Below are 26,806 nucleotides of genomic sequence, written 5' to 3'. Positions count from 1 at the left end.
AGCGTGCTGCGACATGCTTTTAGACAACAGCACCTTCAGTTATGTCATTCATGATACATATGAATCCTTTTTCTGTAATATATAGTCAAGAATCATTTGATGTAAAATTTTGCCGGTATTAAAGCTCCTTTTTGTAACAATAAAGCTCACAGGCTGATCCACAGAGGCCAGGGGATACAAGATGCTGGTTCTTACTGGAATATTCCTCTTTTTAACGCATCCCTGAAATTCTTTAGCAAGAGCGAAGGCGAAAGATAGATCGGTTCTAAGCGAAGAACCAAATGTTTATTTTTCCCTTAGTTGTGCCCGTTGATTTGTGAGCCTGTCGAACCCAACCAGCATTTAGCTCTCAGTCAATCTGCTTGTCTGCTGTATAGGTGTCTGGCTGTGACATCACTTCCAGATGGGTGGGAACCATGCCGTTTTTTCATTGGATTGACTGACAGGTTCGAGGTCAAATCCACTGTGAACAAACATTTGCCACTGGCCAATGATCACTGGAGGTACAGCTGAGTTTTCCAGCAAGCAAATCCCAGCCATCTTACAGACTGAGGTAAGTTAGCAGAGCAGAAGAGCATTTCTCAGGCTATGGGGCTTAATGGCCACTAACCACAGGCACACTTAAGGGAGGCTCCCCTCCCTCTAAAAAAACTCACAAGCACTGGCAGTAAAAACATAGTTTTTAGCTTTGTTACTGATTTGTTTTAGGTGCCCACAGCTTGGCATAAATGGGACATGGAGAGTGTTAGAGCACTGTCACCTCCTGGGCGCAACATTGACAAAAGGCACAGGAAGACCTTATATGGGGACCAGCAGAGATCAACAAGAGCTTTGATTGGTTAGTTTAGTCACGTTTTGTCTTTGGGTACCAAAGGATCTTGGGGTGGGGGGGGGGATCTTGAGCTGGGTCAACAAGGGTCAACAAGTGTGAAGCTTAGGGTGTGGGTGGTGCGGGGTGGGGGGGGGGTTGGCATGAGCTGAAGTAGCCTGGCAGGAAAAACAAAGCAGGCAGACAGCATGGGGGAGCAGTACCCAGGCTGAGTGAATGACTGTAGGAAGCCTGTTTCGCTAAGAGACTGTAAATCTCAGTTAAATGGGGGGCTGGGGTGGTTTGTGTGTCCACATCTCAGTAAAGCCCCCTCCTGAGATTTAATGACTCTGAAAGGGGGTGTTTGGGACATGCTCAGTTGTGTAAACCAAAATAAAACCTGAGAAACAGGCCTGGCTAACATGGTCACTGATGGGATGGGTGGGGGTGCAGGGGGGGACAAATAGTAACAGCCGACTGAGCAGCAAGTAGGATGAATTGCCGGGTTTCCAGAAATCACAGATATCACTGCGCGACAGATGGAGCCGCACTGGGCTGTGACACCATTTTCACAGTCCCCCCCTCCCCCCAGAGTGCCTACGTCACCCCTCGGACCCCTTCTTTAAGCGTGCACACAGCTGATCAGCAAGACCTCACTCTTTGCACACTTATTTTGGCTGTGAACCGTGCAAAAGAGATTTAAAAAAGAAATTCCCATTATTATTTACTTGTGATGCAGCATATTTTAAATTTGCAGGAAAAAAAATCTATGGAAATTCACCTGAAAATATTTTGGTCACCAAAATGCCCTGTAGAGGAATTTTGGATTTATTTTGTTAGCTAATTACCTAGTTACTTGATTGGCCCTGGGCAACTAGGTGCACCGCAGTGAAAAGGTGGAAGTGACAGTCACTATGGTACTGAGGAATGGCACTCAGATGTTGGACTTCCCCATAGCAGCTTTTAGCGCTTACCATTTTGATATGAACCATGCTCCCTTATTAAGTGAAAAAAACAACCCAAAGCTGCATATGAAGGCTAAAGTGTACTTTGACGTCCTTTAGCCATAGTTGCAGGGCTCGTGGGAGGTTTATGTTCTGAGGGCAGAATGAAATATGATTGGATCAGAGAGATAACCAATCAGATTGTAGAGGAGGTGGGACCAAGACATCTAATTGGTTGGTCTCGCCTCCTCTAGATGCCAAACCCACCTCCTGTACAAACTGATTTTTGTGTAAAACTCCCATGAGTGCTTACAGGGCTGACGAATGAAATGCTAGATGACAGCTTGAAAGCAGATTGCGTTTTGTCCTACGTGTGCGTCTGCCACAGGGCTCTCCCGCTTCCCCTACGATCAACGACTCCCAAAGGATGGCAGTCATTCCCGGCCCTGTGGTTCGGCTGCCCTATCAGGTGTCCACCTTGCCATAAGTCCCTTCTGGAGCTCTGTAATGTTTTGGGAAGGCTTTTAACTGCAGAGAGTTAAAAGCGTACTTGCGACATCCCACGTTCTTCACAGTGTTCTCCCGTCGACAGCCCTCGCTGGGGGGGGGGGGGGATAGGAGGGCAGGTATAGAGACAGATGATAGCAGGTGAAAAAATAAAACAACCAAACCAAATAGAACTGCAATGTTATACACAGGGTTGCAAAACAAAATCTTAACATGGCAGCCAGTACTGATGCAAATGGTCACATGACTGAGATAATGGTCACATGACTGGGACAATGGCCACATGACTGAGATAATGGTCACATGACTGGGACAATGGCCACATGACTGAGGTAATGGTCATATGACTGGGACAATGGTCACATGACTGAGATAATGGTCATATGACTGGGATAATGGGCACATGGAGCAGGAATTAGGTGAGTGAGGGTCTGGGGGCAGCAGAGGAACCTCAAAAGAAATTTTTCTATTTTTATTTTTCAAAGCAATCAGTTTAAAAGGCCAGAAACAATACATGGCACAAATAAACACGCACAAATGGCTCATCTATACAAATGACCCATTTTATAAATTTATAGATATTATTTTTCTGTAGATACTTTTTGTGACAATGGAAAAACTCATTTTACATGATATATATATTTACCACCATCACAGAAAAACAACACTGAAAAACAATGATATACTTATGGCATAACATTTGTATTTTTGGATACCTGAAAACCAACAGACAAATGTATCTTATCTGTTGTCCTGCTACATTTGGAATGCATTCAAAAAGGCCGATTCAAGATCAAACTGCACAGAATCAGACTCAGAATCATGCAGTAAGAAGATATATACCACCACAGAGATAGCTTTTACTATTAAAATATGGACTCTTTGCAAAATAAACAAAATAGAAGCTATAGATCAATAAAATCTTTCTTAGCAATATTTGGACAAAATATAGATTCAAATGCCACTTTAATTCAGATGAAAACAAAAAAACAGAGATTTTGATTTTCATCCAGCTGTCATCCCTGCTACATTCCAAATACTGAGATACAAACTTATTCCTCTAAAGCATGTTTCTTTCTTTCTCTTTGCACCCAGAGTAATTGGTCGCATGCTGATGACTCCATTCTACAGCTGTCCAGAGAGGATACCCATGCAGTTCTAGCATTTTTGACTGGAATTCTCCATCACCGAAGCCCAACATTCCGGACGAAAAGCCAGCGGACGCTGTGAGGTTGGGGTGGCACCAATGCAATGCAGAGTCACACAGGACGCTTGACACCAATCAAACAGGCTGGTTAGAAACCTGGACGGCACATGAACCTGCACCCCCACACACCTGGGTTCTACACTAGTGCCTTTCTATGTAAAACTAGAACACCATGAAATGTCCCCTCCACTAGTTTACCTTACTAGCAATTCCTGTTTGCATTTTTTTTTAACGTCTCACTGAAGAGCCAATTTGTCAGTCATACAACTGTTGTACTGGGTTTTCTGTTATATTTGTTTTCAAAATAATCTGTCACCAGGGAACTGCAATTTCAACAAAAAGAGACAGGCGTTTGTGACACTGGTAACACACTTGATGCGCTACTTGATTATGTGAGTAACAACTAAACACTGTGTGGGGGGGTAGTTTTGGCTAAAGCCATGCGAGAAGTTAATCTGTGTGACATTTAAAAACACGATTTCCTCTCACCCAGAATGTGGGGGCAATGAGACCACAGCCTAGTCTGTTACAGAGTAGCCTGGGCTGTAGGTTATACAGTATGTCCTGTAGAAGGACTGGCCAGGCCTACAAAGGAGCACTCAAGGAGTTTCCTGCATATTCCAGCAAACGAGAGAAGCAAGTCGTAACTGAAGGTGCTGGAAACTTCTCTCTGCTGTGTGACTCTTAGATTCACATTGCGCATTTGTGGCTTGCGGTTGCATTTTTATACTCCAAGCCCTTCACACTTTCTCATGGGTGACTCATTATCCAGTAAACACTCCCCCTTAGACAGTTACACTGCATATGGTGTTTATATTTGGAATATAAGCTTGCAGGTGCATGCAGTGCATATCATACAGACATGAATCATGTAAACGGTGTTTAATCTACATAATTAGGCACTCTTTCCGGCAATACAGCGTAAACAAACACCTGCTATATCTCATCTTGTACGACATACCATGCTAATGGAACCCTTACGAAAACAAAGGCGTAAAAATTAATCTCAGCTTCCTGAAGCAAAGGCTGAGTCTTCCTCCTAACCCGTGAGGAAAACCCGATTGACAGTCAGAGAAAGAGCTTGGTTTTGATTTTGTGTCAAAACTCAGAGGGAATGGCCACCACAGTGGCCAGGGAACGCAATGGCTTAAAGTTTGTTTAGAAAACCAACTGAAATATCTACGTTCAGCTGGATAGGCTTGTTGCTTCTCAGTTACACTTCAAAGGTTCTGGGAAACTCAGTAATTTTCTTGGAAATTAAAGTAAGGCATTCGCTGACAGTGTAATTGGCATAGACCTTTACACCTGTGCGCTGGGTCTGAGCTATTCACAAGAAGCAAGCTTGACAGAGCAGGTAAGTATGGAAATCATTTGGGTCATATCTTTCTCAGAAGGTTCTACTATACAGTTAGATCTCTGAGATCAGATACACATTACTTAATAACTTAGTTTGTATAACCACTTTGTACATCTTCATTAGTACTGATTATACTTTCAAGTTAATGTCATTTTGGTTTACTGGTTATTAGTGATGGACAAAATGATGCTTCACGAACCATTTGGTGTATTTTTTAACCCGACTAGATGGTGGTCTTGCTCTGCTTTGGGACATGTTTTGGGCTCTTTTTTTGAACAGAGAGCGCCATCTAGTGGGGTCAAAAAATACATCAATTGGTTCATGAAGTGTCATTTTTGTATCGTTACTCGTTATGTATGTCTCTAGATGCATACATAGCTAAGCTTCATAATTACCCGATGGGCTCAGATTTATAGGCTAACCACCCTCCGTCCTGACATGGAAATGCAATTCTGGGCCAACATACGATACTCGAGTACGGCGCCTTGCTGAGAGACACGCACGACTTTCAAGACTCAGAACGTGCTGACCGACCAGTATACCTGACAGGCACATGGACAGGAAGGCCAGTGGCCAGACTGACAGTCAGACGGAATGGGGACAGGCAGCTGAGTGGCAGGCGGGACGAACAGTCCTCAGTTGTAGCGCAGCTTGCTCAGCACGTAGACCGCGCTCAGAAAGAACAAGACCATCAGGAGATTGGGGCTGAGCGCCAGCAAGGGCAGAGAGTACAGGAGGCTGGGGTCTAGGTTGAAAACACGGATGGGCAACAGGCCACTGAGGTTCTTCTGGGTGACCCCCTCCCTGGTGCCAATGCTGTGGAGGGGGAGAGGCATTGGGGAGGGAGCACAGAAGAGGGCATGGAACAGAAACATGCGAAAGTGGGAGCAGGTTGGGGAAACGCAACGTAGAAGAGAAGTAAAATGAATGGAATTATGGTTACCGTGGCGATTGCAGTACATTGTAGCATGAAATAATATTTAAGGAAATAGTAAACAAAACAAATGGGGTTACACCAAGAAGGAGAGCGGGATAGAGCAGCGATAGACAGGGACAATGTCAATCGATAAAAAACAAGGAAAACAACCAATTATAAGGGAATTTAGCAGGAAGTAAAACAGAGAAAGTAAGTGAAGCAGAAAAAAACGAGAGAGAGGGAGGACAGGATACAGAGAAAATTACACAAAATTTTCTATAGTCTTTGGAAAACTAAAAAGATCAGAATGAGGAAACATCGACATAAAGGGAAACCAGTGGGAGTGTGGAGGGGGGGGGGGGGGGGGGGCTGTGTATCAGGCAGAGGAGTCATGCATCCTCCCAGCATGCAACAGTTACAGAGTCACCCTGGGCAGAATTTCCGATTATTCTAAGACCACATAAGGTCCCATAATTCCCTTTTCCTCACCTGCAGTATCAATGTCTAAAACTGAGCATCGCTAGCAGGACCACAGTCACCGGGGAGCCTCTGAACCTGGGACCACCCGCTCTGCGCATGAGTCTGAGTCACGATCAATCAAGCAGTGAGTCTCGGGGCAGATGGTGAGGGATGAAGCGCGAAGCGCGAGGCTGACAAGGTAAAGGCGAAACAGCGTGACACGTCTTCTGAGTGGTGATGGGGGACTTTTCTCAGCCGCTTTTCATGGCCTCCAAACTGGGAATTTTAACAGGGGGCCATCTACCCCCACTGCCATTTTTTCTCCCCCCTCTATAACCTTCCACAAGCAGCGTGTTAGTGTCGTGGACGAGGGGAGGGTGGGGGGGGGCGGGTTGGATTTGGAAGTAAAATGGATGGAAACATTCTGTGTGATCTGGCTGGAAGGGGTCGGATATCGGGAGGTGAAGGATGGATCTGTAGGTGGGTGACAGTCTTCACGCAACTCAGTAACTCAATAAATAAGAAACACTACGGATGCAGCAGCCCTGTTGCTTGGATCACTAATGATAATGATGGACTGCTGTGTTACTTCCTCTTTCAGATTATCTCCATATCCCTGTCCTCCTCCATAAAATGTGTGTGAGACACGTATGAACTCGCGTCAGCGTGCTCTGCGCAGTTGTGACCGTCTGCATAGCTGCCTGAGCTGCCTGCCCTTTCGATCACTTTTTCCCTCGGACCTTCAGATTCTAAGCTTACACCACGGATGTATCAGTTTGGGTGACCGCGATTCGGCATGCGGCACTCGGCCTGGATTCTGCAGATGACGGTAGAGGAGGGGCTGGTGTTGAAATGTACATATACATTTTAAATTTTCTACAGTCATTCAACTGGCATCTCTCATGACATGACACTTAGAGGAGATGAATGTAGTGTAGTATCCATCAAACCTAATGGTCTAAGCAGGAGACATCAGCGCCCCCTGCAGGGCGGGCACCTACCTGCGCATGCAGTCCAGGACCTGTGCAAAGACCTGCGGTGCCATGCCGTGCTCGTGCTGCAGGATCAGGCACTGCTCCAGCGTCACTGACATGGCTGTGCGGTCTTTGGCGCTCTTGCAGCTGGTGAAGCGCACGCCATTGAGCCGCCGGCAGATCTGCAAGCGGGCGGGGCAAGGACAAGGTCACATGACCGCATGCTCACAGATGCTGCGTTTCTAAATATACACTTGGATGCATCTGTCAGTGGGAGTAGTGCTCAGCGTGGGAGGGCGGGCCCCCACCTCAGCGGCCTGCCACAATATGTCCACATTCTTGTTCTTTCTGGCGCTGACGTTCTGACCCAGGAACCGCAGCAATTCTGGCAAGCAGGTCTGGCTGCGAGACCGAGGAAGACCTGCAGGGATGGAAACCATGGGAACTGCTCCTCACTACGACGAGAGTGACTCTGTGGGGTAATAAGCATGAACCATGCTTCCCATGCCAGCCACAGTGACAATCAAGGCATCATATTCTCTATTCTGTTCTTCTGGGACAGTTTATCTCCTGATGAATATATTTTGATGGGAAAGTGTGAGAGAGACGGTGGTGTAATTACAGTCTTCAGGTAAGACTTCCTTAAACTGCTCGTAGTAAGAACTCAGTCGAGTCAAACTCTCAGTGTTGACAACCTCCTGCAGAGACGTGTCTCCGAACCTGTGGAAAGCACCCAGCAATAGAGGGAAGACGGAAAGAAAAGAAAGAAAGGTCCACATTAGGTCAGCATCCATACGAAGATCGGGCAGAATTTTAAACTCTTGGCTTAATTTCACACTCTTCCTCTCTGACACACCCAGAGCTGCTCACATTCACTACGACAGAGCATGAGTGTGCATTTTTTTTGTGCGCTAGTGAGATAAAACGATAAAGGCGAGAGCGTATCTCGTGTGTGAACTTGCAGAGCTCGGCCACACGCGTGCCCCCAGCCCCCGCCGGCTCCCCCCTCACTTCTCGGCCAGCGTCTGCTGTTCGTTGATGCCCACGTTGAAGAGCACTGGCTGCACACGCAGCAGCATCCCGCTCTGAATCTCCCGCGGCAACGCGTCGAACATGGTGCCCGGCAGAGGGATTCGCACATTGAAGCCGTCGCGGTTCCCTGTGATGACCGGCAGCATGTCGGGGCTGGACATCGATGTGGCCGGTGTCACCTTGAAGGTGACGTTCCTCAGGTCCATGACCCCCACATTCATGTCCTCCAACATGGCCAGCTCTTCCCCTGAAAGAGACGCCCTCAGCCTGACACGCATATCCACACCCCAAACACCCTGACGGATGCACAGAACCGGAAAACACCCCGAGCGGAGTGATAAGCGTGCCCGTGAGGCCGTGTGTGGTTACCGTAAGTACTCAGCAGGCTCTCAAATTGCGCCAGCAAGCCAATGGTGTAAAGCTGTCGCAGGAAGCCGTCGTCACGGAGACAGTTCCTCAGTTTGATGATGAAACCGCATATGAGAGCCGTTAGCTGGAGAAACGACACCGAAGGCAGCATGAACCTTTTGGTAAGTCACAGTAACTAAGCGAAACAAGCACTCCGTCCAGCTTCACGTTCCAAAAAGGGTTACAACACGCAGCTACCGAAGAGGCAGTAATCAGCCCCTCTGTGACGTCTAATACTTCTGCCACCTTCAGCCGTTACAGTACAGAGTTGTTCATTTAAATTGAGCTGTCTAATTCAGATCTGCAGGATCTAGAGTAGATGGTAACAAACTGAACACATCATCGCTGTCTGGTAAAAAACATGTATCTCCAAAAATCCATAACTTCAGGATTGAGAAAAAAAAAGCATTTTCTCAGAAACTACTTTACAAAATAAACCTACATTAAAGTAATCAGACATACTTAGTACCACAAATAGACACCCGTATTTACACAGCTGTCGGTGAATAGTTCAATGTTTTGAAAGGACTAATGTGGATTATTATCAGTGAGGCAAATATGTCACTGTCTACAATGACATGACATACAGGCTGGACCATTTTTTTACAGAAGTCAACAGTACAACAGTCAGACCTTTCTGTTCATGGACCCCGTTTCTTATCCGCTATGCCACCTGCTGTCTAATGAGACCCAACAGTAATGAATACCCAAGCTCCCTCAGTGATTCTGTGTGAGGGTACAGACCGTCTGGCAGAAGACCACGTCGCGGCGGTACTGCAGGCTGAGCGCCGTGGCGATGGTGGGGGCGCTGTCCTGCATCAGCAGAAACACCATGGACTTCTTGGCCTTGTCGCTCATCATGGCCACACACTCCGCCAGTGTGGTGAGCAGCGGGTAGAGGGCGTCGCTCCACTCGCCTGTGGGGGGGCGGCGGCGAGTCACACACGTGTACAGAGACACATGTAATACACACATACACAGACAGAGAGACACATTTACGCAGCATAAATAAGACACATTCAAACACTCAATCCATAAACCAAAACTTTGAACCATTAGCTGTCCTATAAATAATATCTTACAAAAAAAGACCAGTCTGTTGAATTTATCGAAAGGTACGGTTCTTTCTTTCCAAAACCACTGCGAAATTACAGAGAGACCACAACTGCAGATCGACTGTGGCAAACTCGGCCTGTAGCAGGAGGAAGGGGTGATGTCTTACCTGGGGCGGCTTCTTCTGCATTGGGGCTGCCATCTAAACGGGGTGGGGGGGTGGGGGTGCAAAAAGCCTGGTTAGGAGAAGCCCTACAGTGAAGGGTATCAGCCGTCGAGCCACCCTCAGCTGCCACAGACACTGGGAGCCAACTGACTGTGCTACTTGCAGAGGTGGACAGTTCAGGTCCAGGAAGTACAAATCCAGACCAAGGTTTTGATTCAACCAACCAGCTGCGCACTCTGTGACTGTGACTCGTTATGCTCAACTGGTTGGTTGAAACAAAACCTTGGTCTGATTTGTACTTCCTGGGAATTATCCTTCCACCTCTGACTACTTGCCTGTCAAAACCAATGAAGGATTCAAACAGGAGAAGCTCTTCTGCGGAACTGTCCTCCTTTCTGGGGCCTGGCACACGTACAGCCCTTTGTTCATTACCACATATGGACCATTGGGTTCAAAACGCAAACTGCTACATCCTCCCTAAATGATCTCAGACCGAAATTTTACTTTTCATTTTTAGATGTCCAGACACACAGGAAGCAGGAACGAGAATCGAGAAGCCTTGTGGCAAACATACACATGCACCAAGCCTATGATATGCTCTCTGGTTCATCGCTCTGGTCACATCAAGCGAGGAGTGCCTGGTAGCTTCTGTCAGCCTGTTCACATTGACTTAGTCTGACATACTAGGCTTGGGCTATATTACAGTAATATGGTATACCGTGGAATTTTGGGAATACTACAAGATCCCCCCTTGCTTGGTCCCTGTGCCCCCCCCTATTTGCACAGTGAATTTCATCACCAAGATTTCATGATGCCAGAATAGCGCCGCTTTTGAAAATACTGTCAAAATACCGTATACTGTGGTAAAACGCTTGGACGGTATGACACAGTAAAACATTAGATGCCGCCAAGCCTGCGACACAAACTGCAACAAAAGAATGATGGAAAATTGTAGCAGTGAGATCGGCTGCAGTCCTGGACTATGTTCCATAAACCAGCAATGATGGCAGTGTCCTTCACACAATGTTGCAGGAATAAAATCGGTATCAGAGAGATACGTTTTCATAGCACTGGTGTTAAGGGGCAAAACTTGGGCCCCGGCTGCACTCAGCACCAGCAAAACAAATTCGGAAACATTTACAGGATCGTTTTCCAAAAAACATGATGTAATATCAGACTGAGCTTGGGATCGTACAGCTTTTCAAAACCTGGTAGCATCTGTCTATCGAGCCACCGTCTACACTGGAGGACAGCAAATCGATGATGCTTTTTAAGTAAGAGAAATCATGGCGTGAGTTTGTACAGCAGAATACGTCAATCACTAATGGATAAACAAAAGCTATGAATGAGAGAAAACAGAAGCGCATGCACAGCTCCGGGACAAGCAGGAAATGAGCAGGTTGACAGACATGCTGAATATTCTTCTGAGTTTGCAAAAACAGGGAAAGAAATGGGTCAACAGGCAGAACAAGAGGAACCAGGTGAGAGGATACCAATTCAGTGTATTTCAACGGTGAGTGACAGGCTTGGCTGAACGTTTAATGGCCGTTTTGCTAAGTATGGGGCTATGGTCAAGTGCTCTCTCCTGTCATTGGCTGACATGCTCATGCCCAGTGATGTCATCAATATGGGACACCATATTTAACAAGGAGAGTCCGATCAAGGTGGCCATATCCTCTGCTGGCGATAAGCGGACAATACTGGTTTGTCAAAAACATTTGTCATCAAAGATATTATCATATATCTCTTGTTCTGGCTGGACTACGCATCTGTCCAAGCTCTTGAGAGAGAGATCGAAATGAAAAACGAAGGAATCAACAGAGTGAAGAAAGATGTGGGAGAGAAAAAAAGCCAGCAAACCTACGACTGATTTGGCATGCGGCACTCGGCATGGATTTTGCAGATGATGGTGGAGGAGGGGCTGATGTGGAAGATGGCAGTGATGGTGGCTCCTGAGGTGATTCCTCCATGCTGCCAGGGTTAATCCAGAACACGCATGGCCTCTTGTTACCTTTCTTGCTGGCACCACCTGACTGTTCACCCTGGAAGACCTCCTCACTGCTGTCACTCCTCAGTCGCTCCCTCTGCAGGAGCTTGTCGACACGCTGGATGATGCACTCCAGGCTCTTGTCCACATTTAGCCACACCTTCTCCTGAGGGATTATGGGAAAAGCTTCTGAGTTATATTGTTTTCTAACTGGTGTCTATATGTGGTTTAGACTACGACCAGCTGCATTAAACTTATGCCCTATGACCCCTAACCCTTGATCCCTGACCTTTGACCCAACTGTCTTTACCCATTCCTCCTCATGCCAACTGACATGCAGCGAGGTGCGACTGGTCCGTCCTGCCCACTTGGCCAGTAACGTGTCCTGGTCGTTGCGCAGAACCACCTGCTCGGGTTCGGTGCCGGTCGGCGAGGCCTTGGAGGCGATGTACTCCGGCCGGGCTGCGTTCAGCGCCTGGATGGCGGATGCCAGGAGCTTGCAGTCACACACGGTGACCAGCTGCCGGGTCTGGGCAAAGGGAGGGAATGAGACAGCCACGATTAATGGGACGATCTGTCCCAAAACGAAGTGTGCAATGGATGTAATGATGCTGGTGCCCAAAGGCCCAGGCAGATCATGAATGAAGCGTCTTTGCCCTTAGGTGGACAGGGCATCATTAATTACAGATTGCCGTGCTCTGAGGTACATGCAGTGTTCTATCCTGAGCTCAGAGGAGACACCCCAAATTCATTAAGGGGACAGTGAATACCTTATCAGCCAGGATGGCTAGGGTCCTCTCCAGGCCATTGGCGGAGCGCTCCTTGGCAGCGCGGGAAAGTCGCTCGGCATAGTAGCTGACCTGCGTCTTTAGCGTATTGATGTGTGCGACGATCTCCTTGGCACGGACGATGTCCTGCGGAATGTACACCATGGACTGGGATCCGGCCATCGCGCTGCTGGGATGGGGGGGTGAATCAGACAGGAGAGGAGCTCCCACACACACAGAAACACACCAGAGCAGAGCCTGACATACACATGCACACGTATAAGCACTGAGGTATGCCATCGTCACGGAAACCCAGGGCTTTCCCAGGGGAGACGGACAGTTTGACGAAGCCACCGCACATGGCAAGCTGGTGAGAAAACACACTTCTTCATGCGCGACAAACACACCAGTCGCAAATGGCCAAACAAAAGAATTAATGATAGAAGGCAAGAGACTCACCAACCCTCCTCATAAAAGCTGATTTAAAAAAAAACAGCAACAACAAAAAGCAATTAAAAAGCCATCAAACTGATGAGCAGCCTGAGAAAACACTCCAGGATTTACCGGCCCCATCAGAACAATTACAGAGACAAGGAACCCGGTCTGTGGTTCTACATGCAAGAACTTCAGAACCAAACACCATAGGGCTCATTGACGCCACAGGGTCCGTTGAGGGGAAATCAGCAGTACCATAAGCACATTATTGCATGCTTAGCTGATCCTGCGCTACAGGCTGAGATTAAAGGAGAACCGTGTTTTGGATCCCATCCAGGAATCAAGATAACTTAATTGTTATGTTAACAAGGCTCAAGATGGCTGCCAAACAGGCTCCCAGAAACCTGCTGTGATGCTACCAAACAAACCAAGCATAAATTTGTGGGTGTGTTGCTGGAAAACAGAGTACAGTGTACTGAGCTCTGTGAGGCTTCATGCAGACTCAACAGAGAAACTATCCAATTAGAACAGCACACTGCTGTCCCCTCCCCCAGAAAATATAACCAATCAGCCATCAATTTGGAATGTGATGCGGCCAATGACTGCAAATTACATTACATAACATGTTATCTGCATCAGCCAATCCCAAAGAACCGGAGGATGCGGGGAGCCGCTGTGCTAACAAGCACAGGACCGCTGAGGGGGAGATGATAACGGGATAGAAGAAGACTTGATTTGCCAGTCGTTGCCATAGCAGCCAGTTGCTAGGGTAGTGATGACAGCTGATTAGTTTATTAGGCTATCAGTATAAAAACCGCAGCGTAATAAAGGCTTACTAGTTTGGTGTACAGATAAGAATGTGGCACGTGGTTTGTGTGTCAATCTGCAGTTTGATGCCTAATGCGGATATGGGCAAATGAAAAAGACTACTATTAGCGAAGCACATAAACAAACTTTCCTTTTCTTAAGGAAAGGACTCGTCATGAAAAAGGCAAACAAAAAAAATGGTAATGCAAGCAAACGCAGCCAAATATTTAGAAAAGCGGAGAGGAATCCAGATCAGCAGAACAGCAGGAAGGTTGAAGTTGGCCGCCAACGCCGCAGCTCCTCACAGATAGACATGACCTTTGACCTCTGACCCCACTCCCGAACTTACTGCCGCCTTGCCTCCTCAAACTTGTTGATGATCCTCCGCAGGCCGCTGTGCTTGAAGCCCTGGCAGTGGGCAGCAGGGGCCCCAATGGTCACCACATCGTACGTATGATCTGTCAACGGAGATGGCCGAGATGCAGCAAACAGCAGGAGGCCTGTGGGAGTGACCTCTCTCAGGGGGGTGTTCTGATGACCACTGATTTATTGTGGAGGTCATCGCATGAGGCATGAACTGTTTGCCCCCCACAGACTGGACAGTCTGGGTCCTCATTCTCTCCTCTAAAGAAGGGCAATGAATAATTATGACACAGAGCACTAATCTGTGCTTTAAGTCCCTTTGGGAGTTCATGGATGGGTTTTTCTGTAAGCCTGCGGTTTTCTGTTTGTTCATGAATATGCATGAATGTGTGGAGTGCCAGTATTAGCATTAAGGTGCTTAAGTGAACGGCTTCAGGGAGAAGAGATAGAGTTGAGGTGACAGTGAAGACCAGCACTCTCACCCGAACCCGACTCATCCTGCACCCTCATCCTTTGCACATGGAGGTTAGTGGGAATGAACTCCAGCTTCTTCTCTGCCTTCAGGTTGCTGGCTTTGAAGGAGGGTCCTTGTAGGAGAGAGTGAAAGGGGGAAAGGGAGAGGAGAGATATCGGAGAAGATTTAGATCAAAAACGACCAGGTAGATGGAATATAGATCAAGATCAACCCATGTGGTCAAGACGGTCAGAGAAACCTCAGCACTGACCCTTATACTCATGTAGGTTATGGATGGTCTCCTGGTAGTTCAGGATGATTGTCTGATATTGAGTGATGATCTGTTTGCGCAGATTCTCCCAGCACGGGGACAACTCGCCCAGTTCCTCCAGCTCGCAAACCCTGAGACAGACATGTGCTCCTTGAGTCACCCAAACTCCCGTCACTGCCCAGGCCACGTGTCTCCAGCTCCTTACCTGGCGGCGTCCTCCTCCAGCAGGAGTTTGACGAAGTTCCGGGGCACGGTGAGGGACAGCACGCTCTCTGCCATCTGCTCCAGGACCCGTAGGTGGTTCCCATCGGTGGTGGGGAAGCGGTACATGCGTGACATAGTGCCCCCGAACACTGAGCGGGACAGGGGTGGAGCACGGTCAAGACAGGATGGGCAAAGATGCGTGAAGGTGCACAGTGGAGGGAGAAGTATGACCCCAAACTACTGGGCCACTATTTGATGGGGCAATTGATACAAAAGAGAACATCGCCTCTCTGTTCAGTGTGGAAGAACACACCAAGCGGGCATATAAGCCTGTAGTACACAGTCAGGTGTTTGTGTGCTGGTTCTCCAGCCTTTCCAGTTAGCCAACACCTCTATATACAGTACCAGTCAAAAGTTTGGACACATATCTTGAAAATACCGTTTCAACAAAATAACAACCCTGAGCACACCTTGAGGATATGTAGTATTTTCTTGTGAACAAGGAAAGTGATGAGGTGCTGTGACAGGTGACCTGGCCCCCTCAATTCACCGACCTAAACCCTGTAGAGCTGGTTTGGGATGAGTTGGATTGATGAGTAAGAGCAAGGTAGCTAACCTGTGCCCAGAACTTGTGGAAAGTCCTTCAGGACTGCTGGAGAAGCATTCCAGGTGGCTACATCTGGAAACTGGCTGACAGAATGACAAGAGTCTGCAATGCGGTCGTCAAAACAAAAATGGGCTGTTTCGAAGGGTCTAAAATCTGAGAAAATGTTCAAATGTTGGACACTTCTCTTGCTAATTGCAATAATAAAACTGCAAATTGTCTTGAGGTAGGGTGAGTAACATAGCTAAAATACAGACAAATGCATTAAAAGCAGGTCCAAACCTTTGACTGATATTATATATACTTTTCACCTCTATGTAAATACTTTTTTCCACACATTTGTCAGCTTGATATAGCAACATCCAGGACTTGAACTAGGAACCTCCAGTGTCATTCTGGGATACTGAATACTGGTAGGTTCTGCGGTCCATGCATTTCCTATTTGCCATGAGTGTCCTGCCGGCCTTGGTTTTGAAGCAGCATCATGGACCAAAGGTCTCCATTTCATAGGTGCAGATAAAGAGCAGCAGCAGTAAGTGAAGTATTATATTACCGCAGATGTCAATGTCGCCGGCGGGCTGTCATTTAGGAAGACTGTCCGAAAGGACACTTTGAAATGCAGGACTGGGCCCATGTTTAGTTGACTCTGAGTGAGACAGTGTCTCTGTTTGGTTCTGATTGTCATGTGATATTTGGGTGGGAGGGGGCAGAGGCCGAGCTGCGATACCAGATTTAAGTAGCGTGTCCTTGCACAAAGAAGCGTATGTAGCTCTGCTTCCCATAGACTCTGTCAGGCTCTCGTCCACAGGAAGTACCATCTAGAGGAAGGAGGAGGCACTGGTCACTGTGAGCGCCAAAGCAGGAAGTGATGGCAGTTTCCACTGGACGTGGCCACGGATTCTCACCTTCCCATTGATGGTGTCCGGCAGCCTGGCCAGAAGAGGCCTCTGGTCCCTCTTTTCTTCCAGCCCCCAGGCGATGATAGAGATGTTGCCCACACACTCTCTGTCTGCTGACCTGATCGGGTGGGAGGTGAGATCATCTGAATGGCCGACAGTCAGTGGATCAAACTAGCTGACCGTCTTGGCTGCCTCATCGCTTGTGTTTATTTTGCTGCCTCTGATCAATGTTGTCTTAGACAGGGAGAGTGACCCACCTGCCCCTTTTAACTGCGAAGGTAAACAAAGTTTCTCCAATCGGCCCATTTAGACCTGAGATCCATGTGGTCTAGATGTTCATTCATTATGTTCAGGGCTGTAGCCAGGATTTTTAAAATACTGAGGTTAGAAGCGTTCGCCCATCCTAAGTGTGCCCTATAATGAATCATGGTTATCGGAGTTGCAGAAACAAATACTGAGGACCTGACCTCAGTGTCATCAATGGTAGGTATAGGCATGGTTACGTTACATGATAAAGAGACACACTGAACCTTGGGCAAAATGCCATCTTCCTCAAATCAGATTTCCCAGCACACTGGTCCTCTAGTCCCTTGATTTAAACAAGTTTTTCATTCATAAAGACAATAATTGTACCCATTATAATCTCTATCCTTGCATGTAAGTATTCCTGAAGACTTAAGTGCAAACTCACTTAAAGATGCTTTTCTCGGCTTTGATTTCGCAAAGTGCCTAAATCCCGGTTGCCAGATTTGTAGGCAAAGTCAGTAACGTGATATAAGACTTCATATTTCATTGCAGGAGCTGTCATTCAGGCTGCTGGTGTCTCTGGCTGCAGGATGGATAGGTTACCATGGTGACAGGCATTCTAATGAGCAGATGGAGCTGACGGAGGGGGGGATCTCCTACCTGAGCGTCAGGTGAAGCCTGTGCTGGGGGTCTTGCAGCAGTTCCTTCACCGTAAACACAGCGGAGCCCAGCATGTACATCTGCGAAGGAGCGAATGGGGCATTTAAAAAGCAGGCAGCATGCCTGAGCGCATGCACAGTCCCGGAGCTGAGCCCTTCGGTGGGAACAACGGCGGCAGCGAGTGGCCCTCTTTCTGCGTTTACCATTCCCTGAGCGCGGTCCTTGACATCGTAGACCGACAGCTTGACCTGTGTCTGCGGACTGATGAGGGAGTCCTGGAAGAAGGCGATGCTGCTAAGGAAGATGGGATTACTGGTGCCCTGCAGGGAGATCATGGGTTGACATGCAGGGGTCAAAGGTCAAAGGTCACTGTGCGCTTTCCAGGAATAAGAGTGCAGCTGCAGGTGTTTTAGCTCACCTCTGTGATCTCCGTCTGGGCATGCTTGGTCCAGAAAGCCTGGGGGGGTGTGGTGCAACTAACGGCAACAAAACTGTTTGGTTTGCGCTCTAGAGCAGGAGTTGTGAGCTCACTACAGGCTGGGGGGGGGGGGAGAGAGACAGATTACCACCAACTTATAGCAGTGACACATGTAATGACTTCAAAGTTAAAAATAGCACAATTCATAACAAAGCCAAAATAAAAGACCCTTTGTTTTCAAACTCATACACAACTGGAACAGTGTTTTTCATTAGCTAAACAGTCATTATTTGTGCAAACCCCAGCAGACCCACCAAACAGCTGAACCTAGAGTAAAACGAAAGGCGGGAATGTGAGCATGTGACGTTAACTAAACAGAAATGCTTTTAAACCTGGCTGCTGGCTGTCAGATCTGATGGGGGAGAACGAGGGTCTCAGTATATTAGCTGACAGGGACTTTGGGTGAGAGTGAAGTTCGATTGGTTTAAGAAGAATCCTCCTGAAATCAACTCCACTTCATCAAGACTGGTGTATTTCCCTTCTAAACACTGTCTCAGTTACGCTAAACACAGTGCAGTCAACCAGCAAGTACTGTACAAGCAGCTAAAGGCACGATGGTCTTCACCCACAAAGTAAGAGCTGGCCATAGAGTGCGACTCAAAACCTGCTTCCTACACGCGAAAATGGTCTGACGAACTATCCCATCATGCACCACTCACCCAGGCTGAACTCCAGCACAGGCTCATCAGGATCCTGGCTGTTTCCTAGGAGATGATGAGGACATAGTTATGATCCCACAACAATGCGTGAACGTGTTAGCGTGCGAGCTAAATCAGCATCCGGCCACCAAAGAAGATCGATGGGCAATAGAGTTGCACAGAACCATAAAAACAATATCGAAATGTGACTAAATAATCCAACAAAATGAGTGGATAAATTTGGACAAGTAAAATAGCAAACACATCGCCACAGGAACTAAAGAGGGCTGGTACTGAGAATAGATAGTAGGGAACAGTTTACTCACCTGCTAGTGTGAGCCCCAGAATCTCTGAGGAGAGGTCAGTGGTGTTGGCGTGGTACATGGACCACGGGCGCTGGCGGGGGCAGCGATCCCTAGCAGACATCTTGGCAATGGGCGGTCTCACTAGGGGTGGGGACCACGCCCCCGTAACCTTATTCAGTCAGCCTGGTGTTTCCTGGAGCATAAGCAAACAAATATGTCACACGTGGGTGAGCACCACCGGCCCGGAGTTCGGCCTCCAACATGCCGCTCTCACCGGCACCCTCCCTCTCATCTTTCCTGCTCGATTGCTTTTTTTTCAGAACCCTGTACCCACTAGTGCCACCGGCGATCGGGATCTTGGGGATGCCACATCTTAAAGCTTAAAATCAGACTCAGATTAAATACAGACTTCCTGACTTAAACGCTTATATCAACATTAAACATGCTGGGAACTGTAAACACTGGAGCAGCTCGTCCTGGTATACTCGCTCATTCCCGTATAAACAGGACATTTTGTTACAAGATAATGCTAAATTATCTTGGCTCCTTACTCACAGGTTACCTTCAAGGGACCTGCAATGTTTCCACTACTTACCACCAAGGAAAGATTATTATTCACAGGCTATAAAAACACTGGGAATAGCTTTAGCTTTGCTAATGATGTTCCTTGGCCAGGATTCAGTTCCCTCTCATGAACTGCCTGATATTTATGTTTACTGTCACTATCCAATGAAGCTTGTTCCCTGAAGATGCACAGAGCAGCCATCGCTACCCACAGTCCTGCCGTTCAGACCTTTGGAGACACCACAGATCAGGACACGGACGTTTACACGATGCAGGTACATAAATGCTCGCATGTGATTTCAGATTATCTGAAGACCTCTTCCGGCGTGAGGAAGATCACAAGAGATCATTTATTTTTCAGCATGTCTGGGTCTTGCTTTTTTTTGCCTGCATTATTCATTGCAGGATGATAAAACAGATTTAAAATTAAATGGGAAACACAGGGAGAGACAGGGAGAAAGCATTTCCTCTTGTATTATTCATACTAGAAACGGAGATGTTGCTAAATGGCTTGTGTGGGACGTTGTGAGCAAGAATCTGAGACGGATTGATGCGTAAGAGCCTCCCATGATAAACAGAGCATTAGCTAGCTAATACTCCATGCTTATAAAATCATATTCATCCTCTCTATCTTTGTTTGTTTGCTAGGTACTTAATTATAATAGTAGAAAATTAGCAGTATAACTGATTTATTCATGCGTTGAGAATGTTGACATGGCTAACTAGGTCTGGATGGAATTTCTTGTAAGACTAATGACCATTTCTCAGGTGATGGGAATACTGGAGAACAGGATCTGTTAGCAGCCAAATGGACTTTTATCTCCCGCCACAGACCATGTGAGCGACTGCTGCACGCCTACATCTCAGGCCAGCTGCTGTAAATTGCTTCAACCGCGACAGAGTCTCTCATTAGCTGCTGAATTTGTCAGGACATTGTTCACCCAGGTGAGAAACCTCCATGATGTTCTCTTTCTGTTTATCTACATTTAAACATAAAGGCATCATGATTAGAAATGAGTCAGAGTGGGAATGTTAGTCATTACAGGCAGATGCTGTGATGTACAAACGTACAGAGTTTTGTTGTACGTGTACAATGACAATAAGGATATTCTATTCTATTCTATTCTATTCTATTCTGTTCTATTCTATTCTATTCTCCATTGTACTTGCTAGGCATTTCACATGTCTGCAGGTCTGACTGGCTTGGCTAACACTCTTCTGTCAGCAAGGGCGTTGGAAGGGCAGGGATACCCTGGCAGACTCAGGGGCCCCGGCCCCTTACAAGGGCCCCTGAATACGTAAAATTATACGGAAAATTGGACGGGGAGGCCCAAAGGATGACATTTCTTCATGGGGCCCAGAAATTCTAGTTACACCCCTGTCTGTCAATCATGTGGGCCAGCTTGATTATAGCACACTTGTACTTTACAGCTGTCTGTTAGTAATGTGGGCCATCTTGAATACAACATGCCTGTACTTCACAGTTGTCTGTCATTAATGTGGGCCAACTTGACTATAGCACACCTGTACTTCACAGTTGTCTGTCAGTAATGTGGGCCAACTTGATTACAGCACGCCTCTCCTGCACAGTTGTCTGTCAGTCATGTGCACTATCTTGATTATAGTACACCTGTATGTCACAGTTCTCTGCCATGTGGGACAACTTGATTTCGACACGCCTGTGCTTCACAATTGACTCTGAGGGGATGATAAGAATTACAAAAACTAAAAATGAGCAACCTCAAGGGGGCACAGAGACACCCAAATAAAAAGCTACCAAGGCATGAGAAGTTACATCAAACAGGAGACCAAATGTAGGGGTTGCTGTAGTGTAGCGCTGAGTCATTTTCCATTAGCCAGCTCCTCTGCACCCTAACCCAGCCTGTGTGTGTCATCATGATGAATGAGCACCAGACAGACTTTACAGAAACATCAGGCTTCAAAACCAACTGTAAAAATGAGTGATAGACTGATAACATCTCAGAGATTTTACACTTCCCGCTTATCGTTAAATCTGGACAATTCAAAAAACCCCATTTAGGCACCGAGAGCCATCATTTATGGGTGGACGGAGACAGCTTTCAACAATCTGCTGGTGAAGTGTGTTTGCTTTGCTGAGAAGCTCCACCATCCACATCTAAAAACCGGGTCTTCAAGGGCCAGCTCTCCTCCTGCAAAATTTCAGCAGTTCATCATCTTCAATTCTCCCAGGTCAGGTTCGAGAGCACAGGCCTCAGCCTCCGATGTCTGTCACCATGGGAACCACGGTAGATGAAAGAAGCATGAAAGATTTGGCTGGGAATATGTCCAGAGAGTTGAAGAACGGTGTGACTTTCACAGGAACTTCATCCGAGTTCTCTATATGCACATAAAAAGTACCACTAGTGCATACAGGCTCGAGCAGTGCACAATGTAGTGTTGCTATGGTAACTCTCATATGCCACATGTGCTGGTCTATATAGTTCAGAATGTGGTGGTCTGTTCTGAATGAAGATGGGGTTGACAATGAGCATGGCCTGTTAGGAGCTGAGAGAGAACCAATCATTTTTCTCCAGGTGCTCGTTAGGGAAATGAAACCTATCGAGACCAGTGAAATGTCAAGGGCCAAAGATCCATCGACTATCCCTTCAGTATCAGGAGACCCAGAAGAGACGTGATTGAAATTATTTCATTAATGCCATGACCACAAAGACTGATTAAATGCACAGAACATCTCAGCAGGAGAAACCTTATATGGCCAGAGAGGGCGCATGAGGTAATTTAAGGCTTAGGAGTAGGGTTAGGGATAGGGTTAGGATTAGAGTTAGGTTAGGGTTAGGTTTGAATGAGCCATCGTTCTAATTTCTCATGGGTTCATATGAGCTGTTTATATTCTTCCGATGGAGAGCTCTGAGAGGTATTTTACTGATGGATTTATACGTTTTTTTTAGCCATAATGCAGTCCTAAGGCTGTAATCTTAAGAGGGACCCTGCTAGTGTACCCTGTGCCCCTGTACCAAACAGTATACCCGTTTCGGGTACTCGTGCACTCTTGTAGCGTCTATGTAGTGAGCAGAGTGACAAACGTGATGTGGACGGCTTTTCTGGTGAATCAAAGGCCCAGTCAGCTCTTCCATGTGTGGATCTTTACAGAAACTCCATCCAGAAGGCGAAGACCGAGTCACAGCAGGAGACATCGATCGCAGCGCCCGAGCACAGCTCTTGTCTGGGGGGGTATGGGCTGCCCCTAACTGTGCACAGGACTTCAGAAATCCATTGACATGTCATTCCCATATGCGCCCTGTTCATATTAAATTTAGAATCCTCACTCAGTATTACCTAATAAACATTTCTGTCTATTATTTGCTATACTGAGTATATTCACTTTCTTACCCAAATATATTAAGAAAATGGATTATAATTTTCTAAAATGATGCTGTAGCCACTTACTCAGTGCTGGCACTGGGATTGGTTACTCTGAGCTGACATGGGATTGGTTGATCTGTGTTAACATGGGATCGGATGGTCTGAGGTAACATGGGATTGGTTGGTCTGAGCTGACTTGGGATTGGTCTAGGATTGCCCAGGCAGATCAGGCAAGATCATCCTGCTGGCCACACTTTCTCTATCTGAGTCTGTCAATATGGTGAAGGGGTGAAGGGGCTTTTTCACCAAGCTGGACTGAACATTACAGAGCATCGGCCGATGCCTGAGTGCATAACTGTATTGATGTGGGCATTTAGCCCAGTTTCTGACTGTTATTGATACAGAAAATGTGATGCAGCCGTTTTAGGTACATTAAACTGAAAGTGGGCAAAGCCCATGGTTACCCAGCTGAACATTTGCATCACACTGTACTGCACTGATTTTAGTGAGCTTTGCCTGCTCCCCCTGCTCCAGTTCTTCCTCCTGACCGGATTCTGAGTGTACATGCTTATTTTATTATGGATTACTTGATTAACGGAACTCACAGCCTGACAAAAGCACCGGGATATTTTCAGCTCAAGGTCCCGGCCAGAAGGAGGAATCATTGGGCCATATGAACTGATGATCTGGGCCTGGACCAGTGTAGGTGTTTGGGTTTGTGGCCGCATTGGGTGACTTATCATAGCAAGCTAGGGCATTTTAAATGAATGATAGCATTTAGCTTATGCTCCAGCAGCACTTCTGGCCAAACGCACATTTGTGGATCCAAACAGCGCCTCTCAGGTTAGCTTCCTCACTAAACAAGAGTGCAGGTGACCTTCAGGTGACCTCAAGTGACCTTTAAGTCCTTTAACCTTTTTTGCTACCTGCCACCTATAACTGGAACCTTGCGGTCTTTCCCTCTTTTCGCTTTACTCCGTCTTTATAGCCTCTGTCCCTGGATCTGACCTCCAGGACATGCATGTGCAGTACATGTGTGTGCATCCAAAGAGCTTCCGGTCACATGACCCCCCAAGGTGCTCATGTGAGTGGTCATGCCATCGAGCCGTGTGAAATACAGGCCCAAAAAGGTTGGCAGGCCCACGTGGCGGCAGTAAGCGCCACACGGCTCACCGGCGGGCCGCCATCTGCTTCTGCTTCTGTTTCTGAAGAGGAAAATCCTGCATGAGGGATCCGTGTCCGTGTCTTTATCTGAGCACTGTGGACAGGGGTCTGTGCGTGTGGCTGTGGGAGGGAACTCCCAGGCACTGGCGGAGGCGTGACCACTGTGTGTTTGAAGAAAGCTGCATGTTGGCAGCTCTCTGCACTCGTTTGTTTGTGTTTGACAGCAGCCTCCGTAACATGGCCGTGTCGGGGAATGAAATCTGCACAGCTCCGGGTCAACAGCACGATTTCTCAGACCGCTTAACCTGCTTTGGGCTCAGGGCACATGCAGAGGCTCAGACAGAGTATAATAGTTTATGTCTGGGCGTTTGCACGACAATGTTTATGTACACATGTGTGGCTAAATGAAACTCAACACTAAAGCACTGTTACCTACAGCATCCAACCATCCTATCGGTGTCCGACTGCTTGTCCAGCAAGAGAGCCTAGAACCTATCCCGGACAGCAAGGGAACAGCCTAACTGGGACACCAGTCTATCACAGAGCCATAACAACCTTGCACTGTAGGGTTAGACACTGAGGAATCCCCTGCTAAATAAATAACTTCCTATAAAGTTACCACCCGCAGACTGAATAGCCCCGTAACCCTGCACTGCCTCTTTCGGTCCTCACAAACAGAAAATGACAAGATGATGCTGGCAATGATGACTAAGTCTCACCACTTGGTACTAAGGTTGGACAGCTCCTCCAGCAATAAGGATAGTGACTGTACAAGCTTCAGGAATCTCACCAGAATGACATAATCCACGTGAACAATGTAGCCTCGCTGGATATCTGTCTTATAAACTCTACAAACCATAGGACAGGGAGTAGTGTACATATTGCATGGCTAGAGAATTAGACCCACAAAAATAAACAGTTGTGGGTTCAAGTATGAAAAGCAGTTCTGCTTTTGTACCGCTGTGTATATCACTTAAGCCGAGTCTCTTCGGGAGAAATGGAAATTCGTAATGTTCTCGGCGCTTGAGTAGCTAGTTGAGGCTACAACCCAAAACTACAGTCAGATACTGAAATGTATAACGAAACAGCCTATGAAGAAGTGACTGCAACATCTGTCCGACATTGTGAAAGTCCGTGGTGGACCCATCCTACACCTGGCACCTCGGTTTGGTTGAAGAGCAAACAATAACTTACTTTCTCATCTCATCACCTTGAAAGTAATGTGTTTGCGAATGTAAAGACGTTTTTAAACTGTGTATAAAGGGAACATCATCTGATTATACGCAGTTTCTGCACCCTCCAGACTTACATATAATGATGCACACACGATCAAATGGGAAGTCCAAGTAAAAAAAAAGCCGCCAACAAGTTGAAGTTAGCTGAATATATCACTATTAAAAACAACTGAGGCGTTTTCATCTTGTTGATGCCCCTACAGCTGGTGGACTTTGCAATCAACAATATAATTCTCCATATGGTCTTTAACTGAATCGCCTTCTGAGTCGCTTTTTACGGCCTTTCGGGTGTAAAAAAAGGCAAGCTTTCGTATCACACCCGTATCCGCATAAAACCCGTAAACACGGGTCACATCAACTGTGCCGGAGCTCTTCAACATGCATAGCCGTGGTTAATGATAAACTAATTACACGCATCCTCCCTACCTTTGCATAAAAATGTCTGCAGCACTTACACGTCATCTTATATATCCACTTCCTACCGTAAAAATCAGTTATGGACCATGGTATGGTTTGATGTGCAATCCCTGTCGGACGCATAATTAAAAATGGGGACTACTCTAGTGGTCCAAAACAACACCCGCTATTACGGTAAATAAACTTATAACCATAACGGAATCGCGGCTGTTTCTTTCATATCTTATGCCACAATTGTCCAAATCTCTATTAATATGCAATTAATCGTTTATTACACGCTCGGATTTCATTGATCTGTGCCTGCAAACAGGAATGAAATACACTTAAATGCACTTACACTTTTATGGTGCACCGCAACAATCCGTCTTGGCTGTTCAATGCGATGCTATGAATTCATAAACGGGACATTTTTCTAATTCTCCCTTTCCGTTGACGTCGAATCGCCTCTGGTTACTGCCTTGGTATATCACAATCTGACGTAAGAACGTAACAAAGCTGTCGCCAAACCGTCCCCCACCCCTTCCCTTCTTCCCCCTTCTTTCTTTCGTTCAGTCCGCAATCAGAAACAGCTTTCGTCCTTCGCACACAGACGCAGTGGCAATGCAATTAAAGTTACTGTCTGAAGCAGACGCAAGCGACTAAAACGAATGCATTTGCATCATACGCATTTTGCCACAGCGTGCACTTGTCAGAGATCAGCACAATAATTATTTGAACATTGCCTCCCGCTTCATAATGTCTTTTAGCCCTGCTCTACATTTTTTCTATAACATGAGCCTGCTCAAACATTGCATTTACTATAATGTAAGACTGAAGTGCAAGTTTCACCCTAGCTGGTCACTAATGAAACAGAAAAATAGACTGTCATTGTTAGATGTTGCGATCTTAATATAGTCGCTTTTTTGTGTAACAGTTATGCTGTTATTGCAAATTGGGAGCCAGATGGCTTTCCCCGGGGATACCATGCGATCGGGTATATATTTCTCCCAGGAGACGAACCTCAGAAGCGATTCACTGTGCCTTCATCGTTTTTGATGGACAAATGACAGCTTACAAAAAGGACGGCGCCGCGTAAATAATCATCGATGGTCAGCATAAGGGAAGAGGGTATGGTTTCGGAAGACACGTGACG

General features: G+C 46.8%; 1 protein-coding gene across 13 annotated transcripts; it reads right to left on the bottom strand.

Moving 5' to 3' along the window:
* Window positions 1-1,906: 1,906 nt before the first annotated feature.
* Window positions 1,907-26,636, bottom strand: LOC125729002 (inositol polyphosphate-4-phosphatase type I A-like). Of its 13 annotated transcripts, none has more exons than XM_049005556.1 (24): window positions 26,012-26,630; window positions 18,971-19,142; window positions 18,666-18,710; window positions 17,947-18,065; window positions 17,732-17,848; window positions 17,529-17,608; window positions 16,629-16,740; window positions 16,451-16,541; window positions 15,121-15,268; window positions 14,916-15,046; window positions 14,673-14,777; window positions 14,177-14,285; window positions 13,045-13,062; window positions 12,589-12,772; window positions 12,129-12,347; window positions 11,696-11,984; window positions 9,835-9,867; window positions 9,357-9,529; window positions 8,574-8,697; window positions 8,184-8,451; window positions 7,795-7,892; window positions 7,481-7,593; window positions 7,200-7,354; window positions 1,907-2,350 (listed from the first exon to the last, which is right to left on the bottom strand). In XM_049005556.1, the coding sequence occupies exons 2-24, from the start codon at window positions 19,068-19,070 to the stop codon at window positions 2,218-2,220; spliced, it is 2,964 nt and encodes a 987-aa protein (XP_048861513.1). In that variant the 5' UTR covers window positions 19,071-19,142; window positions 26,012-26,630; the 3' UTR covers window positions 1,907-2,217. The 13 variants fall into 13 exon arrangements, with proteins under 13 accessions (XP_048861513.1, XP_048861520.1, XP_048861517.1 ...); XM_049005563.1 differs by having other exon boundaries at window positions 12,589-12,775; window positions 26,012-26,629; XM_049005560.1 differs by having other exon boundaries at window positions 11,843-11,984; window positions 12,589-12,775; window positions 26,012-26,622.
* Between the last annotated feature and the right edge of the window lie 170 nt (window positions 26,637-26,806).

The sequence above is a fragment of the Brienomyrus brachyistius genome, unplaced genomic scaffold (assembly GCF_023856365.1).
Source record: "Brienomyrus brachyistius isolate T26 unplaced genomic scaffold, BBRACH_0.4 scaffold401, whole genome shotgun sequence".
Taxonomy (NCBI): Eukaryota; Metazoa; Chordata; class Actinopteri; order Osteoglossiformes; family Mormyridae; genus Brienomyrus; species Brienomyrus brachyistius.
Note: the sequence above shows the minus strand (reverse complement) of the source record. Positions and strands in the feature narration are given on the sequence as shown.